Genomic DNA, 22,569 nt, shown 5'->3' on the forward strand with positions numbered 1-22,569 from the left:
TCCAAGTAAGCAAACCAGGAGCAGAGGTTTGACTTCGGCTTCCGGTTGATTGTTCTCATTCTCCTTGTCTCTCATTCAACTGCCAGGATAAGGAGAAGCAAATAGATAAGAGATGATATGAGATACTTTTGCTTTTGAAGAAGTAACTTTCCACAGGCTTATTCTTGAACTGTGCTGGAGGGTTTTCTGGTGCCCTTCAGAGTATAAGGCCGACTCAAAAATTTGAGGGTCAAAACAAGTCCATCAAATCTAGAGTACGTTCGACCTTGATGATATGGGATACTATTGCTGTTGACGGAATAATGAATGTGGTATGGAAAGGTGTCGTGCTGTAGTGATCTGTTTCAGCCCACCGTTGAACCTTCTGCTTCAATCTTTTGCATGGCAGAAGTGGTGTGCAACCTTTGCATTTAAATGGTCCTTCAGAACATTCCTTCATAGTGACTCATTCACGCTTGGCAGCTTCAGTGTAAAGAGCCAATATCTGATCAACTGTCATGAGGTATTTGCCGGTGGAATTCGTGACCTTGATAGCAGTTGAGGATGAGTACTCGAGAGCAATGCTAAGTAAGCGACCAGGCAAAGGCTCCAGGCAGTCAGTTCCAAATTGGAGGTTTGATTTCAGGTTCCGACTGACTGCTCTCTTTCTCCTTGTCCTGCAGGTGTGGACAAGGACAAAGACAAAGACAGGGAGAAAGCATGATATGGGATACTCTTGCTTTCGACCCTGATGATATGAGATACTCTTGTTCTTGGTGTGGCTTATTTGCTGAGGTATTATCGGGGGGAAATAAAGCTGAGTATTTCGAGAGGTTATGTTGAGGGTGCCTTTTCGAATGCGAGAAAGGGTTGAGCATTTTTGCAGGTTTGCCTGTCCGTTGAGGAGGGAGGTCAATGTATATAGGGATTTCCCAATAACAAGTAGTAATGCTATTCCTTTACCCTTCTTGGTCACAGCAATGTAGTGGGAGCTGCCAGCTTCACGTGTTTTAATTTTGTCAGAGCACTTTGAAAAAGTGGTATGTGGTATCTGGAAAGCTGATATTACGTGTGAAGATTATAGACAAGCTTTATCTAAGGAAATCTGGCTCTCGAAGTTCTGAGAGTTGTGCCTCTTCGGTTTTCGAACAAGCAATCCCGTCGAGGATCTGACTCTCGAGATTCGGAAAGCGGTGCTACTCCGGTTTTTGAGAAAGTAATTATGTTGGGAGTCTTTTCTCGAATGTGAGTAAAGGTTGGACGTTCTTGCCAACCTGTCTTGCCGCAAAACACGGAGGTCGACACACATAGGGACTTTCCAGTTGTCAAGCAGTGGTGCTGTTCCTTTACCCTTATGGGTAATAGTAGGGTAGCTGGAACTTCGAAATTCTCGTGCCTAAACTTTGTCAGAGATCTTTGACAAAGTTATATGTGGTACCCGAGGAGTTGATGGTGCATATGGAGAGCGGTGATTGAACAGTAAGATTCACGTGCTTTCTACTTCACCAGAAATCTTCGACAGATTGCCCGTAATTTTCGCAAAGCTGAGTGTGCATGTGACAGGTGCTGACGAAGCTGAAAAAGCAGGTGCTTCTTCGATTTCTGAGATCGGCCCTCGTGGTCTCTGAGCAGCCCAGCTTTTGAGAAAGCAAACGCCTCTTCGATTTCTGAGATCGGCCCTCGTGGTCTCTGAGCAGCCCAGCTTTTGAGAAAGCAAACGCCTCTTCGATTTCTGAAGCTCCGTCGAGTGCAGATTTTTATAGAGGCTGGCATTAAGTTCCACAGCACACTTGAATCTCTACCAGTAGAAGTTCATTTCTTGCACTTCTAAGATCTTGATTTGTCTGACCTCTTCCTTCTTCAACACATTTGAAAATGTCTGGACCCTCCGACCGTCGTTTTGACTTGAACCTTGGAGAAGAGACAGCCACGCCTTCTCCAGACAACATATGGCGCCCATCCTTCATATCCCCTACTGGTCCTCTTACCGTTGGGGATTCTGTGATGAAGAATGATATGACCGCTGCAGTGGTGGCCAGGAACCTTCTCACTCCCAAAGATAACAGACTACTTTCCAAACGGTCTGATGAGTTGGCTGTTAAGGACTCTCTGGCTCTTAGTGTTCAGTGTGCAGGTTCTGTGTCTAATATGGCCCAACGCCTATTTGCTAGAACCCGCCAAGTTGAATCATTAGCTGCTGAAGTGATGAGTCTCAAACAGGAGATTAGAGGGCTCAAGCATGAGAATAAGCAGTTGCACCGGCTCGCCCATGACTATGCTACAAACATGAAGAGGAAACTTGACCAGATGAAGGAATCTGATGGTAAGGTTTTACTTGATCATCAGCGGTTTGTGGGTTTGTTCCAAAGGCATTTATTGCCTTCGTCCTCTAGGGTTGTACCTGGTAATGAAGCTTCAAATGATGAACCTCCAATGCCTCCTCCTTCTGGGGTTTTGTCAAGTACTGAGGCTCCGGATAACCACCCTCCGGTGCTTTCTCTTTCTGGGGCTCTACCGACTGCTGAGACTTCCCCTAAGCAACCTTTGTGAAGGCTCCCTTTTGTTTGTTTATTTTGACTCATGTATATGTACATATTTGTGGCTTATCGAAAATATTAATAAATAAGCTTTGCTTCATTTCAACATATTGTGTTAAATACACCAAAGCCTTCTTCATAAAGTTCTTTGAATTTTTGCTTTTGTTGAAACCTGTATTGTTGAAGCTTTGTGAGTGAAGCATGTAGTTTGAGGTAGTGTTCCCTTAATTTCCCGAGTGAGAAAAACTTCTCGGTTGGAGACTTGAAAAATCCAAGTCACTGAGTAGTCACGAACTTTTGAGTACCAAGGCGTAGTAGCATATGGTGGGAGTCCCCCAAGTCTCTAGTCGAGGGAGTTGACGAATGAGGTGTCTTGCTAATAGTCCATGTCGTAAGTACCAAAACTTCATTCTTTTGTTTTCTAAGTGGTAGCCCCGGACTTTTTCTTCATATATTTTGTTTATGAAGGTTGCTAGGCCCGAATAAGTGGAATTGCAGAAGGTGTAACGGTTGGTAGCTGTTTTATGGAAAGCCATCTGACTACGATAGTCTTGCACAGGATGACTATAGGGAGATACACACACATACTGCTATGATAGAGGGTGTAACCGTTGGTGCATTACAATCATAATGGAAGCATCACAATGATGGAAGCATCACAATGATGAAAGCATCATAATGATGAAAACACCATAATGATGAAACATCATAATGATGTTTCTTTGGTGGAATTGTTTTTCATTTCCCCTAACACCCGGAATTGGTTTTCAATATAAGACCATCATCTGTAGCTCGAATCACAAAGTTGGCTTCATGAAAGTTGTTCTTTAATTCCTTAACTACAACATATCCAAATTTGAGAGCCATCAGATCAGTACAACTCTAGAAATTCAGGTACGACGAGTGATTGTTCATCATTTGTCTGTCAACACGTCAGACCTGTTGTGAGCTTCAAAAACTCCATTTTCTCTTGCTTAGATCAACAAACTTTCTTCAGCGAAGTTGTTCCTTAACTTGTGAACTACAACATATCCAAAATTGAGATCCCTCGGAGCTGTATAACTCAAGAAATTCAGGTATGATGAATGACTGGTTATTATTTTTCTGTCAACCCGTCAGATTTGTTGTGAGCTTCGAAACTCCATTTTCTATTGTTCAGATCAGCATGCTTTCTTCATTGAAGTTGTTCCTCATCGTCTCTTTCATAACATATCAAAAATTCAGAATGAACTAATGGTTAAATATTTCCAGATCTTCGAAACATCACAGCAGCTTCGAAATCTGCAAGAATCCGACTGTCATGCTTGGAGCTTCAACACTTTAATTTCCGTGGCTCAAACAGAAATGGTTCCTTCTTGAAAGTTGTTCATCTGCTCAAGAACTAGAGGGTGTCCAAAATTCAGCTCCATTGGAGAGAAGCAGCAGCTGCAAAAATTTGATAGAGAAAAGGAGGCGAAGCTTTGTTGGATTTCTAGGCTGGGGAAGATTCCAGTTTTTGTAGCAACTTCAGTACTGGTGAATTGCTTGTATTTGTGTCCATAACTAAATTTTGGACTTTGAATTATTATTTGATCTATCATAATATGTTTGGGAACATATATAAGTGAATAAATAAGAAGGAAGATTTTGGGCCCTTGTGGGTGTAAAACAAAAAATGTTTAGGTTTTGTGAACAAAATTTGTTTATTTGGAGCAAGGTTTTGTGTTGAAGCTTTGTAGGTGAAGCTTTGGTGTTGAAGCTTTCTAGGTGAAGCTTTGATGGTGAAGCTTTGTAGATGAAGCTTTGTAGATGAAGCTTGCTAGGTGAAGCTTTGATGGTGAAAGTATGTAGATGAAGCTTTGTAGATGAAGCTTGCTAGGTGAAGCTTTGATGGTGAAGCTTTGATGGTGAAAGTATGTAGATGAAGCTTTGTAGGTGAAGCTTTTTTAGGTGAAGCTTTGTAGGTGAAGCTTTTTTAAGTGAAGCTTTGGGCCCTTGTGAAGCTTTGGAGGTGAAGCTTTTCGGGTGAAGCTTTTTTGGGTGAAGCTTTGTGGGTGAAGCTTTTTAGGGGAAGCTTTGTGGGTGAAGCTTTGGAGGTGAAGCTTTTCGGGTGAAGCTTTTTTGGGTGAAGCTTTGTGGGTGAAGCTTTGTGGGTGAAGCTTTGGAGGTGAAGCTTTTCGGGTGAAGCTTTTTGGATGAAGCTTTTTTTTTTTTTTTTTTTTTTTTTTTTTTTTTTTTTGGCGCTTGACACGGTCTTCATTTGCTTGTTTTGTAGTGACTGTGGAAGACGGATTGCTTTCTGATTGAGAAGGGTTCCGGCATCGCTTTGCACCATCTTCATGTGGGTAATATAGGAACTTCCTTATGTTTTGATCATGCATGTAGTGATAGAATTTGTTTCTTCTTATTGTAGATGTCAGAGCCTGGAAGTTCTAGTGATGAGGGCTCTTCTAGCTTTAGCTCTAAGTCTGAGTCTGCAATGTCGGAGTCTTCAGGGTCTTTGTTAGAGTCCGGTACTAGAGAAACATTGGATGATCTTCCCAACCGTCAAACTTTAGCTATTGCTAGTTCTTCCTCCATGGCGTTGGGTGAGGGGGTTGTTTTTGATGCCATACCCATAGTTCGCTCTGAGTTCACAGCAGACCATCTAAAGAATAACTTGTTAGATAATGAGAAGCAGGTTGAGGCGCTAAGGCAGTCATGTAATATCCCTCGTAGTGTAGGGATACGTTTGGTACATGATGAAGAATGGCCTTCTGAGCCTCCCCAGGGTCATGTTATGTTCTACACCCAGATATTACTGACTTTAGGGGTGAGACTACCTTTACATCCGTGGTTGCAAAAGATGTTATCTTTGATCGGATATGCACCTGGGCAACTCAATCCTGGTTTCTGGGATACTTTGATTGGATTTTATATCATTTGGATGGAGTGTGGGTTGTGTGAGCCTTCCTTCCATCAGTGGCGTTACTGTTACAAGATGCGCCCAGCAAAATCATGCACTGGTTATGCCGAGTGTGCATGTCGGAGTGAGAGAGAGCGTATTGTGTATGGTAAGAAAAAGGCATACTACACATGGAAAAACCGTTGGTGCTTTCTGTATAATGATTGGGAGTATGATAAGGGTGTCACGCCTGAGCGACGTGTGCTTACTCACTTCCAGACTGTAGGTTGTAACGTATCCACCGTTCGTACTATTTGCTATTTGTTGTGGTCTTTTCTTGCTTCTAACACTTTGCTTCATGTAGTGACGCGGGGCACCATCCAACTGTTTGGGCAGGAGCTATCTGACATAGAGAAGGTGTTGAGGGTGCCCAAAGAGGATAGACACTTAAGCAAGCTACGACCCTTATTTCGTCGGTACGGTTTCCAACCCTTAGTTTCCGAGAGCCAGGGACGATCGAGTAAGTTGTATCCTTCATGTAAACTTAGCTCAATTCCTTACTTTATTTGGAAAGTTGTATTTCTTATTTTGATTTTCCTTATGCAGTGGAGAAGGTAAGCAAGAAAACAGGGACTAGCACCCATAAAAGGAAAGCACCAGTGTTAGTTCCTTCGGAAGACATCCTACCGCATAAGAAAATTCATAAGTTCCGAGGGGAACCATCCGTTAGACCTAAGTCCCAAGATGTGGTCCTTAAGGGGCCTGCCTTTAGGAAGACTGGAGTCAAGGCCGTTGATAATGCTGCTGCCGTAGTTGCAGGAGAAGGGAGCCGACTGTTGCCTCATCCTCTTACTATGGAGCACACTGTCCAGGAAAGTGATCCTGGTTCCCGCCATGAGGGGAAAGGCAAGGAAAGAGCTGGCAGTGTCCCGTGGAAGGACTTGAGGGTTGCCACGCGGCCAAAGGATTTTGGGGATATCAACAATTGCTTGGCAGGGCGTCGATTCGCCTTCGATGAGCTCGGAGAGCCCTTAGCTAAGGATGAATCGGATTGCGACCGGATGTTGAAGCTGTCTTCATATGTGAGTGTTACTTTGTCATTTCCTTACTTTTTCCTCTTTATTATCATTATTTAGGTAGTGATGATCGTCTTGCCATGCAGGTCATGGCCGAGTATCACGACAGACTGCAAGAGGTTGAGCGGTACAAGGCAAAACTGAAGGAGAATAAGCAGCTTGTGGACGAGGCCCGGAGGAATAAGGGACTTTTGACTCAGGCCCTCCAACTGAAGGACGAAACCATGGAGAGCTTGAAAAGGCGAAATGGTGAGAACCTAAGGCTTAAGAAATTGTTTGAGGCAACTAAAAAACAGTTGGAGGTGGCTACCTTGGAAGTATCCAAGGTTAGGGGAGAATTGGATGGTGCCTTAGTTGAGATTTCTGAACTGGAGAAGAGCATTCCAACTGAAAGGGAGGCTGCTGTGCAAGAATACTTAAGTTCTTCGACCTTTCATCTTGCTATTAAACCCTACTGTGCTCAAGAAGCTCGCTTTGAAAAAAGGAAATGGATGGCCGTCCTTGATCGTTATGATGATGGGAGCATTCTTCGAAAATACCACGAAGATATAGATGAGCATCATCGAAAGGGCGAGACATTTGTCCTTGCTGTTGATCCTAGCAGCGAAGATGAGTCTGATAATGAAGGTAGTGCTGATGCACAGACTCAGCATGGTGAAGAGGATCTTGGGGATGCAGAGGATGATGGTAGGACACGGAGTGATACTGCCAGGGGCTCGGCTTCAGATGAGAATGAATAGCAGTGTCTTTACTATCTGCATGTATTCTGGATGTAGTAGTCTGATGTGTGTATAACATGTGCCCATGTTATAAGCTTGAGAGTTTTGGATTTTAGGTGTTTATGAGTGTTTGCACTATTATTAATGCATGTTTGGCTATGTATGAATAGATCTATTGTTTGGATATAAGCCATTGTTTGGTTGTTCCTTTCTTTGTATAGTCTTGTCGACACATACTTAGATTTTGCTTCGTGTTGGATATATCTGCTTTGAGGTTTCAACACTTGAGTGTTCCCTTGCTAGGAATGTAAAAGAGTGAGGGCTGAGTTGGCTAAATTACCTCTTTATTGAATTCATTGCCAAATGGCCTTCATTACATAGGATGCCGAACGGCTATAGCTCAACACTTGTACATCGTGAGTCTATTTGTAGTAGTACTTCAAGTGATCAGCGTTCCATGGATGGCCAAGGGTCTTGCCATCGGAGCTTCTAAGTGTGTAAGAGCCAGGGCGACTGATGCCAATGACTTCATACGGTCCATCCCAGTTTGGACTAAGTGTGCCTTCACTCGGGACTCTGTCGCAGAGTAATCTTTTCTTTAAGACCCAGTCTCCTATTTTGAAAGAACGAAGCTTGACCCTAGAGTCATAATAGTTGGAGATGCGCTGCTTGTAGGCGACATTCCTCAAGTGAGCTTGGTTTCTGTGTTCCTCGACTAAATCCAAGTTGAGGGTGAGTTGTTTGTCATTTTCACTTTGAATGTAGTTCTGGACTCGGAATGTTGCTTGCTCGAGCTCAACAGGGACAACCGCCTCTGTGCCAAAGGCAAGTGAGAATGGAGTTTCTCCTGTTGAAGTCCGATATGAAGTGCGATATGACCAAAGAACTTGGGGTACAAATTCTGGCCAACAGCCTTTAGCTTTGTCCAAGCTGGTTTTCAAAGTGCGCTTGATTATTTTGTTGATGGCCTCAACTTGTCCATTAGACTGGGGATGAGCTGGAGAGGCAAAGCATAAGCTGATGTTGAACTTAGAGCAGAACAACCTGAACTTCTTGTTGTCAAACTGTCGCCCATTGTCAGTGACTATCGCATTGGGAATGCCGAATCTACAAAGGATGTTCTTCCACACGAAGTCTTCTATCTTTGCCTCAGTAATGGTTGCCAAGGGTTCTACTTCGGCCCACTTTGTGAAGTAGTCCACTGCAACGACTGCGTAACAGATTTTGCCCTTCCCTGCCGGCATTGGGCCGATCAAATCAAGTCCCCACTGGGCGAAGGGCCAAGGGCTAATCATAGGAGTAAGAGGCTCTGGAGGGGAATGAGGAATAGTTGCATATCGTTGACATTTGTCACATGAGCGGGATACTTTGATGGCATCCTGGTGGAGTGTTGGCCAGTAATATCCTTGGCGAAAAGTCTTGTGTGCTAGGGACCGAGATCCAGCATGATCTCCACAGACTCCCTCATGTATTTCCCGAAGGACGATTTCCGCCTCGGCAGGCGTAAGACACCTTAAGTATGGCAGGCTAAAACCTCGCTTATAGAGTTGATCATTGATGATCAGGTAGCGGGTAGACTTGTATCGAATTTGCTTAGCCTGGACTTTATCATTTGGGAGGGTGTCATGAGCAAGGAAATTATAGATCGGGGTGATCCAACTATCCCCCTGTTGTAAGTTGCATACTTCTGCGGCCATGGTGCTTGGTGTTGCCAACAGTTCGACATGAATTTTTCTTCCAATCTTGTCTTCCACAGCTGAGGCGAGGCGAGCCAGGGCGTCTGCATGACTGTTTGCCGCTCGAGGAACTTGGGTGATCTGGTAGTGGAAGTGCTTGAGCAAAAGTTGTGTTTGCGCAAGATATGCTGCCATGGAGCTGTCCTTAGCATCAAAGTTGTTGGTAACCTGGTTGACCACTAATTGGGAGTCACTGAAAATATCAATTTGTTTAACCCCGAGGTGTTTGGCCAAACGTAATCCTGCTAGAAGGGCTTCATACTCGGCCTCATTGTTTGATGCCTTGAATTTGAAACGAAGAGCATACTCCATTGCTACTTTGTCGGGCGTAGTCAAGACTAGTCCCGCTCCACAGCCCTGTTGGTTGGATGAGCCATCAACATACAGACTCCATGCTGAGGTCGTTGATTCTACCTTCTGAGCTTCCGGGGGTAATGAAGCCACTGCTTCAGGTGTAGAAGCAATGTCAACCGGATATGTGAAGTCGGCAATGAAATCTGCTACTGCTTGACCTTTTTCGGCTGGTTTTGGTTGGTAGGAGATGTCAAACTCACCCAATGCTATCGCCCATTTGATCATTCGCCCAGACGTGTCAGGACTCTGGAGTATCTGTCGAAGAGGGTGATTGGTAAGCACGATGATGGCGTGTGCTTGGAAATAAGGGCGAAGTTTCCGAGCAGACATGACCAATGCTAGAGCTAATTTCTCAATGTTGGAGTATCGTGTCTCCGCATCTTGTAGGGCTTTGCTAGCGTAGTAGACAGGTCGCTCAATATTCCCATCCTTTCGAATGAGAACGGAACTTACGGCTGAAGCTGATACCGATAGGTAGATAATGAGAATGTCTCCTACCTCGGGCTTGGAGAGTAGAGGGGCTTTACTCATGTACTCCTTGAGGTTTTTGAATGCCTCGGCACATTCATCAGTCCATGTAATGTACTTCCTACTTCCCTTAAGTGCTTTAAAAAAGGGAGCACATTTGTCTGTGGCCTTAGAAATGAACCTGGTTAAGGCTGCCACCTTGCCAGTAAGGCTCTGGATGTCCTTTGAAGTTACCGGTTCCTTCATGTCGAGGATTGCTTTGATCTTCTCGGGATTAGCTTCAATGCCTCGTTGGCTAATCATGAAACCTAAGAATTTGCCAGAGCCTACGCCGAAGGCACATTTGTTGGGGTTTAACCTCATTCGATACCTCTTCAAAATAGTGAAAGTTTCAGATAGGTTGGTGATGTGTTGGTCAGCATGTTTGCTCTTGACTAACATATCATCAACGTAAACTTCCATGCTCTTCCCAATCTGCTCGGCGAACATTGAGTTGACTAGTCTCTGATAAGTCGCTCCTGCATTCTTTAGGCCGAAAGGCATGACTTTATAGCAGTATAGTCCTCTGTCGGTAGTGAAGGCTGTGTGTTCTTGATCCGAAGGGTTCATGAGGATTTGGTTGTATCCTGAGTAAGCATCCATGAAGCTCAGGAGTTCACACCCGGCCGTAGAGTCTATAAGTCTGTCAATAAGAGGAAGAGGGAAGCTATCTTTCGGACACCCTTTGTTTAGGTCGGTGTAGTCAACACACATTCTCCACAAGACCTTTTGAAGCAAAAGACTTTCTTTGGTCGGATTTTTCTTAACAAGGACCACATTTGCTACCCATGTCAGGTAATTGACTTCGCGGACAAAGCCTATGCCTTTGAGTTTTTCAACTTCTGCTTTCATTGCCTCGTATCGTTCAGCGTCATAAGATCTTCGCTTCTGTCTCACCGGCTTGATCTTGGGGTCAATACTCAAACGATGACAGATGACATCGGGAGAGATGCCTGGCATGTCCTCGTATGACCAGGCGAAGACTTCAGTGTTCTCTTTCAAAAAAGATATCAATGCTAACCGAAGGGGTGGTGACAATGTGGTGCCAATCTTCACCATGCGATCTGGATAATCTCTTGAGATAGGTACCTTCTCCAACTCTTCAGCAGGTTGGGCTTGCTGGGTGAAAGAGTCATCTCGAGGATCATCGGGTTGATTGTTGCTATCAGGAAGATCCAAGTTCGCTTCATCTAAGCTGGTCTTTGTGACTTGGTCATGTACAGACAGGGTTTCCTTGGGTCCGGGCAAGTGTTGTTGCTTAACTGAAGTGTTGTAACATGATCGTGCACTAAGCTGATCTCCTCTGATGTAGCCGTTGCCATGGGGGGTTGGAAATTTCATCAACAGCATATGCGTGGATACCATAGCCTTGAGATCATTGATGCCTGTGCGCCCAAAGATGACATTGTATGCCGTTGGGCAGTCAACCACTAGGAAGTTAGTGGTAATGGTAGCCGTGTAAGGGCCTGTACCAATAGTAAAGGGTAAATGTATGCTCCCTAAGGGTTGCACGATATCACCGGAGAAGCTTATCAGAGGAGAAATCGAGCGATCGAGCAAGTGTTCAGCTACACTGAGCGCCCTGAAAGCTTCGGCAAACATGATATTGACCGAAGCCCCTGTGTCTACGAGGATTCGTCGAACATCAAAGTTGGCTATGTGAGCCTCCACGATCAATGGGTCGTTATGAGGGTAGATGATGCCTCTTTCTTCCTCAGGGTAGAAACATATCGGATCCCAGTTAGGTTTTTGATACTTCCCTCCCCTGATGTCTTCCACGTGAAACACTTGGTGACCAGGCCTCAGACTTCGTTCACTGTTTTTCATGGCCCTATTAGAAGATTCAGATATGGGTGTGCCGCCGCTTATGGAATATATGACATTCACCTGGCGTTGGTTACGGTTATCCCTTTGAGGGTGAAGAAGGAATTGATCAATTTTTCCTTCTCGTGCCAAAGCTTCAATACGATCACGGAAGATGATACATTTCTCGCTATCATGGCCGTTATGCTCATGGTAGCAACAAAACGTGCCCGCGTTATTCGGGGGCGTGTAATCTGGGTGCCTCGGCTTTGGTTTTGGTATCAGGTGAGCTATGCTGGGGTAAATGGCCGCGCATGTGGCATTCAAGGGCGTGTATGTCTCATACCTTGGGGTAGGGGGTATCTTGACGCGGGTTTGACCCACTGCATTGACTGCCTGGGGGCGAGCGTTATTGTGGCGATACCCTTGGTTATCGGGATAGTGTCCCTTACTCTTTTTACTGAAAGGAGAGTGGTGAGGATGGAAATCCTTCCTCTTGCCTTGAAATTGATATGTCTGTTGATTCGGTGAAGCATTATGCAAGGCATGGGGAGGTGCCACTGCTGTTTGGGAAGTCGAGGTCTTCTCATTTAGGTGAGTCTGGCTTCCACCTCCCACTTGTTGATAAAGGATGGTTGTAGGGGGTTTCTCCTGATATGTCTTTGCCTCGGCGGAGGCATGGTTATAAGCCTGCGCCATCACCTCAGAGTAAGTCTTCCAAGTATTGGCATTGATCATGTATTTAAAGAAACAATCACGTAGGCCTGCCGTGAAGGCTTTGAGGGCAGTCTTGTCATCTGTTTCGGCACACCGGGAGTATTCATGGCTGAAGCGGCCAGCATACATACGTAATGACTCGTCTGGCTTCTGGCGGATAGTGTACAAGTCATCTGCAGAGTGCAAGCGATCGGTTTGGAAAATGTGTTGGGAAACAAATAGTTTCCTCAATTCCTCAAATGAGTCTACCGTCTCAGGTGTAAGACGACAATACCAATTTAGAGCTCCACCAGAGAGGGTGGAGGGGAAGAGAAGACATCGCTCTTCGTCGGTGTGCATCCGGTATGCCATGGTGGACTCAAAGAGGTTAAGGTGCTCAATCGGGTCCTCTTTTCCAGTATAAAGTTGCAAGCCAAGCTTTTGCTTTATCTTTGCTTGAAGGGGGGTGTTGAGGATCCTCCTTGTAAGAGGGCCAGGCCTGGGTTGGTTCCAGTCAGGTATTTCAGCCTGACGTTCAGCCTTCAACTTGTTTACTTCCTCAAGAAGTTGTAGGACAAGGGGGTCCTGAGCGGAGTTATGTGTCACTGGAGCTTTCTTTCGTAAATCTCCATCTCCTCTTGGAATTAGGAAGGTTTGATCAAGGGCATGTGATTTTTCCCTGGACTCGCTGTACTGGCTTCCAGGGTATGTCTGTCGGAACACCTCTGAGTCCCCTGTACCCTCATGTCTCTCTGGGACTTGTTGCCCCTTCCCCAAATTGGTGGCCGGCTTGGGCCGTGGCAGGGGACCGAGTCTCTCAGAAATCCTTGGGTCATTAATCTTTGAGCTTATATGGATGGAATTCTCTCGACGTTGCTTCAGGAAATCCCGACAATCGCGAAAGACGGCTTTCGATCCTTCTGCCCCTTCAGTAAAGAGGTGTCTCCCTCCACTTCTCATGGTTCGGGTTGAAGCAACTGGGTTAAGAGAAGCCTCATGTTGATTATCAAGTCGAGGGGTAATCTGTTCCCTATCAGGGATATCTATGTCGAATGCATGTGACCCTCCATGTTGGAGGGCACCCAGTTGATGGTTGACTTCCACGGGGGCAACAAGCTCGCGTGTCTGAGCTTGCCTAGCTTCGTGGAGTGTCTCGAAGAGCTTTTCATATTGCTCCTGGAGGACCTCATTCTTCATTGCTCTCTTGTTGTTCTGAGCTTCCAACTCATCGACTTTAGCTTGAAGAAGAACTCGTTTTCCTTCCTTCTTTCGTTGTTTCGCACTATGTGCAAGGGGGGTGTCATTCTGTGTGCTGTGGCTTCCTTCGCTTCCCATGTTGGAGAGGGATGCCTGGTCAAAAGAAAGTGTACGAATGATAGAAACCAGCTTGACACAGCTGAAGAGAGTAGGAATAAGTGTCGTTTCCCACAGACGGCGCCAAATGTTGATGCACAAAACCGGAGGTCTTGGAACAACAGAAAGTGTCAGGTTTTGTGACCTTCGCTTGGTTGCTTGGTTGCTTCAGTCACTAGTGAGGATAAGTACGTAAATGAATAGAGACAGAGAAGCAAACACAGGATGTACGTGGTTCACCCAGATTGGCTACGTCCACGGAGTAGAGGAGTTCTTATTAGTAGTGAAGGGCTTACACAAGTACAAAGGATCAAGCTCTCAATTTAGTGAGTTCTTGTGAATGATTTAACACAAAATGGCATTAGGCAATATTGTGGGGGAATGACCCCTATTTATAGAAAAACTTGTAGCTTTGTCACATTGACATGTGTCATGTTGTGATTGGTTCTTGATGTCGACACGTGCTGCGCTCTGATTGGCTTCTAATCTTGACACGTGTCGAGTAGTGATTGGCCTCCTGGTCGGAGGGGAACTCTTCTGGGTCCTTGACAGTATAGCGTTGGCCGGTGCTCGGTAGTTTCGGGATTGGTCAAGTATGATACAAACAATTTTCCTTTGATATACACTTCAATTCTCTTCTATGAGCAACATTTATTGTTTGTTTTTCATTTTGCATGTTTTTTATTACTGCATTGTTCAAGCATACATACAATATTAAAATTCAATCAAGCATGGCTTCAATTACAATCAGGAATGCATACAACATACATTATTACATTCAACTATTCTTTCCTGGGCAATGAGTTAGCGACAACGGAATTCCCATCCACAAGGACCACAACATAATAATAACCCGAAAAATAAATTGTTCATCCAATTCAATAAAAAAAGTTTTGGTGTTTCAACCTAATTATACGACATCTCTATCTCTACTATACTAACAAATATCCACCTTGATGAAACAGGTAAAAGAATTGACTCACGCTTGAACGATCTCCTTCAACAAGCAATGCAATTGACTCAATAGTTCCAACTCTCATATTTTCTATGCATACTCCCTAAACAACCAAGCTTTAAGCATGTATGTTGACTAATTTGTTGATTGTCGCTATTAGCAAACAACAAATGAGTCACTCATAAAGATTTCTCAATTCTCACTATTTTTCGGCCTAAACCCGATAAATCACACAAGAAACAGATATAAGAGCCAATGGGGTGAGAACAAATACTAATCTGTATTGCCATTTGCCAAGATTCAAAAACTTATTATTTGACTTGCTATAAAATGAATCCACTCAAATGAGCATCGAAATCATTCCAAATTTCACAAACAACATTTAATCTAACTAACCCTAAGTCGAAACGGAAGAGGATTCTCTCCCCTCCTAATGTCTATTCCCTTTCCTCCCCTCCTATTTGAACGGTTATGGTTTAGCCACATCAATATCTTATATTGATTTTTTAATAGAGACAATAAGACAAAAAATAATATATGAGAGGAGGGGAGGGAAGGAGATGGGAATAGGATGAGAGAGAATCTTCAATAGGATGGAAATAAGAGAATCAAAACCATTCATCAAATTTATAACATTACTAATTAGATACAATCTCAACAACCCCCCAAAGCTACAAGAAAGCCGAGACTACAACCGCTACTTGCCCAATAGTACAGCGCCCTCCTTCCTAACTTTACTTTCCTAGCTACCAAGCCCCTCTTTAAACCCTTGCCAGAAGGATGAAAGGAAAGATTCTCCGCGATACCGCTTGAATAACGATAATCGGAGTGAAAAGTCTTAAAGAGAAAGCTTTAGCAACGGTAGGAGTTACTACTTACGCCAGCACCTGACGAGCTTACCAGAACCTTTTCCCGCAACAACAAGAAGAGTTTGGCTTGGACAAGTTCATGATATGAAGAGCCTTTAGATGAAGAACGCCCTACTAATACAAGTCAATGAGAGGAAATGACTCAAGATCCTAAGACAACAATGGGTGAAGGTACTACATATAAGCCTTCAATCCGGCTTGACATGCTTTCTCTTCATATAAATATTCTTTGTTTTAGACATGAAGAACGGGAGAAGAGAACAAGGGGTCAAAATGACGAGACACCGGGATTGCGTCGCCTTACGACACCGATGAAAGTAATTTATGATGAGAAGGAAAGTAAAATAAAGTATTGGGAGCCGTTTCCTCTTTTTTGCTCGTAACTGAGTGGAGTGAATAGATAACGTTTTACTGGCTAAGCAAGTCATAACTGCGTATTTCTTATAGTTTAGTGAAAATGCTCTGGCATTCATGATTGCAGCTCGGTTCCTCATGTGCTGCGACAAATAGGGGTTCATATATGGTCTTTATGTTGTCTACGTCAATCCCTGCGAAAGCACAAGCATCATTGTCTGATTCAGGAAAGAATAAGCTTTGTATTGCTTCGAGTGTAATGAACATTGCCCGGGAGGTTAGTACGAACGGTTGAAACAACTTCTTTTAGAACCCACTATGTAATTAGCTGTTCCTACCTTAGTTGTAGTTGTGGAAGCCGGGTTTTTCTATTTGTGTAGTGAAATGATCTCTAAAACGGGCTTAGGACCGCGGGTAGCTGCTGTTGAAACAGAATTCATAGGCAACAGCGCCAGATAAGTACTTTGCTAACCGCAGATAAGGACTTCTTCACAAAGTGGCACAAGTGCTCATAACACACCACTCAAAACTTACATTTTACTCAACATCTAAACATAAAGCATTAAAACCAAAACTTCAATTCATCATCTTTCCCTCAATTTTCTCACCAACCAAACAGACAATACCAAAAAACCGCTCCAAGAAGCTTACATTTTTCTTAGATTCTTGATTGGAGACCGCACTATCTTCAACATCAGGAACGTAGGAAGCAGGAACATGACCTGGGTTGGTGAGAACACAGCAAAAAAAGGAGAATAGGTAGAGAGATGCCAAGAAAGAGATTATGTGCCTATGTTATGATGTGGTTGAGTCCATACTAAATGTATGAACTCAATGAAATAACCAATTCGAATTTAAAATTTAATAAAGTTATGCGGTTTCGGTTTCGAAGGGCTGGAATCGAAACCAAACTGTTTTTCCCCTATTTGGTTCGGTTTTAAACCAAAACGGTTTTGAAACATCAAAACCAAACCGTTCGGTACTCTTCGATTTGGTTCGTGTTTCGGTTTCGATTTTTGGGTTCAAGTGCCCACCCCTAATTTTCACCCTTTCATCTCATCTCTCTCTCTCTTCTCTTCTGTCCTCCCTCCCTTCCTCCCTCACCACACTCGATCGACTAGGCACTCCCTCCGCCATCTCTTCCCACAAATTCAGTCCACACAAATTAGATTCAATCATGTCTCAAGATTGCAACGCCAAACTCTCACTAGCATCTATAGATCTGATCTCGAACGAAAAAGATGTTTAGAATCGAGCGAACTAAACCAAAACTGAGTCAATCTGCTTTTGTGCGGTTTTTCTTTAAAATTTTTGGTTCTCAAATTGAATCGAACTGTTTTCATCTCTAATTAAGTTTCCTAGGTAGCCACCTAGGTCAAATTAGCCTAGCTCCTACTAGGCCATGGGCTCCACCCATTCACTTGGGCTATTTGGTACGGTTGGAGCTGGCTTTTCCCCAAAAAATGCCAATTATCTAATATCTTGCAAATGGTGGAGTTGCTCTAAAAGTTGAGGATGTTATTTTTGAACGAAAAAATCTGAATCAAGCTGACACCTCCAAAATTTTTGATACTTACAAGAAGAGACTAATCAAAGAGATCGAAAATCAATCAACTTTGCCTTCAACAAAACCCTAATTCCTAACCGAGAGAGTTTTGGAATTTGGTGCGGCAGACCGACAGATAATTTGAGAAAGGGATGTGATATCTACATACCATTTTTTACTTCTCCACATCTTTTTAGTTTTCGACTGTTGAATCAGATGAATTAAAGAAGATCAACGAACATAAATTAACAAGAGTGTGTAAAAAATAAAAATAGATGTGTGGATAGCACATCCTTTGATAAATTTCGTATTTTGATAGAGTTTGGGCTTCGGATGGATATACGAAAGACGAAGAGGTCATTTTTCGTATTTTCATTCAATGAATAAAAAAAATAAAACATGACAAAGCCATCCTCCACACCTCCCAAAACCCCCGCGCACCAACACTAAAACCCATCAAAATTTTCCAGGAAAATCCTTCAGATTCCGGGAAAGTTGTCCTAAACCCCAACCTCCTTGTTCCGCCAGCAACCCAGAAATGTCCATCTCCTTCTCCTCAAACTCCTTTCAACTCTTCTTTCATAAACCTTTCTTCTCTGTAAGACTCTCTCCATCTCCCTCTCTCTCCCCTGTCTCTCTCAAGTGTGATTTTGGGCTAATGGTTTCCATTGCAGCAGCAGAGCAATTTTCAGAAGCAACAAGTAGCTGGGTTTTGGAGAAAGCCAGAGTCTTTGAGGAGGTTGGTGGTCAAAGCAGGCGCAAAAAAGATATCTTTTGGTACAGAATGCAGGGATGCCTTACAAACTGGGATAGATAAACTTGCTGATGCTGTTTCCCTTACCTTAGGACCTAAAGGTATCTGGGTTTTCCTCCTTTTCAATTTTTATTACTCTGGGTGTTCGGCATTTTGGTTTTGTTTTCTTAATTATTTCGAAGGCTTATAGTTTTCTGTTATGAATATATTTTCGTATGGTGAACCATTGTTGCATGACTTTACAAGTATATGTTAGGAATTGTAGTTTCCTTGTCGAATACAATCGGTGCAGTTGATATAATTTGGTACCTTCTTCGGTCGGACTTGAACTTCTAGTTAAACGGTTTTGCTGAATATTGGTGTAGTGAAATGCCAAAAAGATTGCGGTGATCATGGAGTTCTAGGTAGATACCGTTTCCATTTTGTTGAATTATTAGAACAATCAATAGGAGGGTTCTTGATTGATAGTTGCATCTTAGTTGGTCAACCCTTGAGGTTATCTAGAATATCGATCATTATGACACATACTTTTCCAAGGATTTGAAGTGTTTTATATTTGGAACAATGAGGCGTACATGAATCTTGTTGCCGGTTATATGTGATATGAAACTAAAAGATGCCCCAAATTTGAAAATAATGCAACTAATTTGTGTTTTTACACATTTACAAATAATTAGGTGGTTATGCGTTTACTTTGTTGATTGATCTTAAGTGAAACATGCAGGACGTAATGTTGTTCTTTCTGAGTCTGAAAAACTGAAAGTGATAAATGATGGTGTAACAATTGTTCAGTCCATAGAGCTATCAGATACAATTGAGAACGTGGGAGCGATGCTAATCCAAGAGGTTGTTCTTGGTTGCTAGATAATTCTCTTACTGAATCTTATCTTGATGCATTTCCAAGCATAAAATTAGAAAGATTAGATCTTTACTTTCGTACTTGCAGGTTGCAAAGAAAATGAATAATTTGGCAGGTGATGGTACCACCACTGCTGTCATTTTGACAAGAGAAATGATCAGAGGTGGACTTTTGGCAGTAGCTTTTGGAGCTAACCCAATTTCTTTGAAGAAAGGAATGGATAAGACTGTAAATGAACTGGTCAAGATCTTGAAGGAGAAGAGTCTTCCAGTAAAAGGAAGGAATGACATTAAAGGTGATCATTTCTTGTCATTCAAATTACATAAAATCACATTCCGCGTTGTTTTTTCCCTTCTCGTATCTCTTATGGATATAATGTCAAGAGTCTTTTCCCCTTTTTTCAGCTGTAGCTTCAATTTCTGCTGGAAATGACAAGTTCATCGGTAATTTGATTGCTGAAGCTATAGAAAAGATTGGACCTGATGGAGTAATCTCAATTGAGTCATCCTCGTCATTTGAAACGTCTGTTTTAGTTGAAGAAGGGCTGAAGGTAATGAAATGATTTTTGCCCAGTAAAAAATATGACAATGTATATAAACTTCTGAATTTAAAATTGAGTTATTCAGATTACAGAAATCTTCATAGAAATTAATGAGGATAAGGTTTTTATGATCGTTTGCCAGATATGTATGCTTAGTTGCTTACATATTTTGTTATCCTAATCACAAAACAAAAATTCAAAACTAGAGTTGGGCTCTGGTTGATTGTTTTATTCTTTTAGTTTCTATTAGAATTCTTGTTTACATATTCAAATTAATGCACTATTATTTTTTGTTCAGTACAGTTTGACAAGGGATACATGTCCTCCCACTTCATTACGAACCAGGAAAAATCTCTTGTGGAGTTTGACAAAGCTAAGGTCCTAGTAACTGATCACAAGATCTCAACTGTTAGAGAAATTGTTCCTTTATTGGAAAAGACAACCCAACTGAGTATCCCGCTGCTAATCATTGCAGAGGATATCTCAAAGCAAGTACTGGAAACACTAGTGGTGAACAAAAAGCAGGGTTTACTTAAAGTCGCTGTTGTTAAATGTCCTGGATTTGCAGAGGGGAAAAAAGCTATTCTGCAAGATATTGCACTTATGACAGGTGAACATATTCATCACATGCCGACCTTCATTTATCTTTTTCACATGCTTCTGAGATTTATTCAGCACACTTTATAACAACATGGGCCATGATGATTATGTAAATCTCATTTATCAAACGTATTGGTCTACTAGTTTAAAAAATTCCATGGCTGCCTTCAAAGTCTATGAAAGAACATCGTTTTTCAAACTTGGTGAGAACTATAGGTTCTTTACCTCAGACTACTAATACTTCTGCATGACGGTATTAGTATATTTGTTCTGTGTCAGCAAAAATAAATAATCAAAATCGCAACTTTCAGGTGCTGATTTTCTCTCTGGAGATTTTGGTTTGACCCTTGAGAGTGCAACATCAGATCAACTTGGAATTGCAAGAAAAGTGAAAATAACAAGTAATTCAACAACGATAGTTGCAGACCCTTCTACTAAAGCTGAGATTCAGGCAAGAATATTACAGATCAAGAAGGATCTGGCAGAAACAGAAAATGCACACCTGTCGAGAAAGCTCTCTGAAAGAATTGCCAAACTTTGCGGTGGAGTTGCTGTAATTAAGGTCTGCAATATGGAAGAGCTACAATGTCAGATACAATGCGTAGAAATGTCTTCTATTTTTATTTTTATACATTCCTTATGCTGATTGTCCATTCGTGCTGGAAATTAGGAAAAGCTTATGTTTGTGCATTTGTGCTGCAAAGTAGTAATTATAAATGAATCTCTTTGATTACTGTTCTTTTTCGGAGTTCTATTTTTATCATGATTTTATTATTAACTGATTTTCATGTGCCATAGGTAGGAGCACATACTGAGTTAGAACTTGAAGATCGCAAACTCAGAATTGAAGATGCAAAGAACGCTACATTTGCTGCTATGGAGGAAGGAGTGGTGCCTGGTGGTGGTGCCACATATGTACATCTCTCAGAATTTATTCCTACCATAAAGAATTCTATGGAAGATTTAGATGAGCAGATTGGTGCTGACCTTGTAGCAAAGGTGAGGGCCTCCTTTTCTCACCTTTACTCACACGTACAATTAGGCACACTATCAATCCACATGCACATATACACGCCCACATGGCCCCTACAGGCATCTATCTGTATATAGGGCAAGAAAGAGGAGAAAAGTCCACAGTGTTGCCGAGTCTTTTCACTCTTTGTTGTTGCACCTATCATCCAATGTTCAGTTTTCCTCGGAAGGTGACACATGGTTCTATGGTTAGACCTTATGTTAAACAACAGGCAACATCAGTTGAGTCAGTAATAGTTCTATGGTTAGACCTTATGTTAAACAACAGGCAACATCAGTTGAGTCAGTACGCTCTTGATGTTCTTACCAACACGGAATTGAAATTTTCTACACACACAGAAAAAGCCTAAGCTACTTCTCAGAAAAATCATTATGCGATTGGCCTCTTTCATTGGATTTGAAAGTCTTTAGCTGCTACAATCCATTGATTAGAGGGTTAAAATTTTATTTAATAGCGTAGTCATGTCAACTTTAATTAAAAAGCATATAGTTTGAACTTTGGATAGGAGATAGCATAAGGCTTGTCTGATATCATTTGTGTTCGTAGAAATTAAATTGTTGAGTTAATATGGTGAATTAAATTGGCAAAGATATTGAAGCGAAAGATATATTTCAAATTTCTTTTTTATGTTGAAATTTTAGCCTAGGATGCAAAATTTTGAACTAAATTTTTATGCCTAAATGCGTTATCTTTGTATAAAAATTTAATATTTCAGTTATGCCTTGTTGAAGGCCTATACCGTTTTCATGCAAAAAAAATCTGTCTCGAATGCAGGCTCTACTTGCTCCTGCAAAAGCAATTGCAACTAATGCAGGGGATGATGGAGAAGTTGTTGTGGAGAAGACTAAAAGTTCTGATTGGAGAGTTGGGTACAATGCAATGACAGGAAACTATGAAGATCTCCCAGATGCGGGAGTTATAGATCCTTGTAGGGTTTCAAGATGTGCCCTTCAAATTGCAGCCTCCATTGCCGGAGTGATTCTTACAACTCAAGCTGTATTGGTGGAGAAAACAAAGAAGAAAAAGCCAGCTGTTCCTTTTGTTCCGGGAATAACTCCTCAGTAAACACAGTCAAGAGAGTTGCATGAAAGCTGAGGAAGAGGCGAACTGGAATTTCATATCCCATGCTGTGCAACCAAGCTTCGGAACTCAAGTACAAGTTCTTGTGGATATGATATGAAGATGAAACAAGCTTTGAACGCTGTGACAAAGAATCTGTTAGGAATCGGAATTTTATACGTGAGGTTGAACATATGCAATCAAGATTTTGTATACGTTCGCGGCCAGCCTTTCAGTTGATATGTTTTTGCCCAAGTTGTAAACTGTGTTCCTACCAATCAAGGATTTGTTCATCTATAAACAGTTGTTGCTTGTACATTTGCTCGTGTACTTGTTACTGATAAAATAGACAATGAAAACCGTCGTTTTTGGATTG

At 42.3% G+C, this 22,569-nt stretch overlaps 2 protein-coding genes and 1 long non-coding RNA gene across 5 annotated transcripts; all 3 read left to right on the plus strand.

Annotated features, from left to right (window-relative positions):
• The first annotated feature begins 3,454 nt into the window (after positions 1 to 3,454).
• LOC139197953 (uncharacterized) lies at positions 3,455 to 3,964 on the plus strand. Its single transcript, XR_011583372.1, has 2 exons — positions 3,455 to 3,592; positions 3,768 to 3,964. It is a non-coding gene; the product is annotated as an uncharacterized lncRNA (long non-coding RNA).
• Positions 3,965 to 4,777: 813 nt separating this feature from the next.
• On the plus strand, positions 4,778 to 16,219 carry LOC114826319 (uncharacterized). Its single transcript, XM_070826428.1, has 6 exons — positions 4,778 to 5,665; positions 5,744 to 5,899; positions 5,986 to 6,461; positions 6,542 to 6,625; positions 15,929 to 16,078; positions 16,208 to 16,219. The coding sequence occupies exons 1-6, from the start codon at positions 4,909 to 4,911 to the stop codon at positions 16,217 to 16,219; spliced, it is 1,635 nt and encodes a 544-aa protein (XP_070682529.1). The 5' UTR covers positions 4,778 to 4,908.
• A 1,418-nt stretch (positions 16,220 to 17,637) lies between these two features.
• LOC103441886 (chaperonin 60 subunit alpha 2, chloroplastic) lies at positions 17,638 to 22,511 on the plus strand. 3 transcript variants are annotated; one of them, XM_008380604.4, is made up of 9 exons: positions 17,638 to 17,945; positions 18,022 to 18,202; positions 18,826 to 18,947; positions 19,048 to 19,255; positions 19,365 to 19,510; positions 19,805 to 20,111; positions 20,413 to 20,663; positions 20,900 to 21,100; positions 21,909 to 22,511. In XM_008380604.4, exons 1-9 carry the CDS (start codon positions 17,886 to 17,888, stop codon positions 22,197 to 22,199), a joined length of 1,767 nt encoding a protein of 588 aa, XP_008378826.3. In that variant the 5' UTR covers positions 17,638 to 17,885; the 3' UTR covers positions 22,200 to 22,511. The 3 variants fall into 3 exon arrangements, with proteins under 3 accessions (XP_008378826.3, XP_017189070.3, XP_028963171.2); XM_017333581.3 differs by having other exon boundaries at positions 17,747 to 17,945; positions 18,025 to 18,202; XM_029107338.2 differs by having other exon boundaries at positions 17,747 to 17,945; positions 18,028 to 18,202.
• Positions 22,512 to 22,569: the final 58 nt, after the last annotated feature.

This window comes from Malus domestica, chromosome 08 (genome assembly GCF_042453785.1).
Source record: "Malus domestica chromosome 08, GDT2T_hap1".
Taxonomy (NCBI): domain Eukaryota; kingdom Viridiplantae; phylum Streptophyta; class Magnoliopsida; order Rosales; family Rosaceae; genus Malus; species Malus domestica.

What these genes read in the sequence shown, in the direction of transcription:
- LOC114826319 (XM_070826428.1), top strand. Translation starts at nt 4,909, where the DNA reads ATGTCAGAGCCTGGAAGTTCTAGTGATGAGGGCTCTTCTAGCTTTAGC. An exon ending in TACTCACTTCCAGACTGTAG is followed by an intron (nt 5,666 to 5,743) that starts GTTGTAACGTAT and finishes TGCTTCATGTAG; the next exon opens with TGACGCGGGGCACCATCCAA. An exon ending in TGTTGAAGCTGTCTTCATAT is followed by an intron (nt 6,462 to 6,541) that starts GTGAGTGTTACT and finishes CTTGCCATGCAG; the next exon opens with GTCATGGCCGAGTATCACGA.
- LOC103441886 (XM_008380604.4), top strand. Translation starts at nt 17,886, where the DNA reads ATGTCCATCTCCTTCTCCTCAAACTCCTTTCAACTCTTCTTTCATAAA. An exon ending in CCTTACCTTAGGACCTAAAG is followed by an intron (nt 18,203 to 18,825) that starts GTATCTGGGTTT and finishes TGAAACATGCAG; the next exon opens with GACGTAATGTTGTTCTTTCT. An exon ending in AGGAAGGAATGACATTAAAG is followed by an intron (nt 19,256 to 19,364) that starts GTGATCATTTCT and finishes CCCTTTTTTCAG; the next exon opens with CTGTAGCTTCAATTTCTGCT.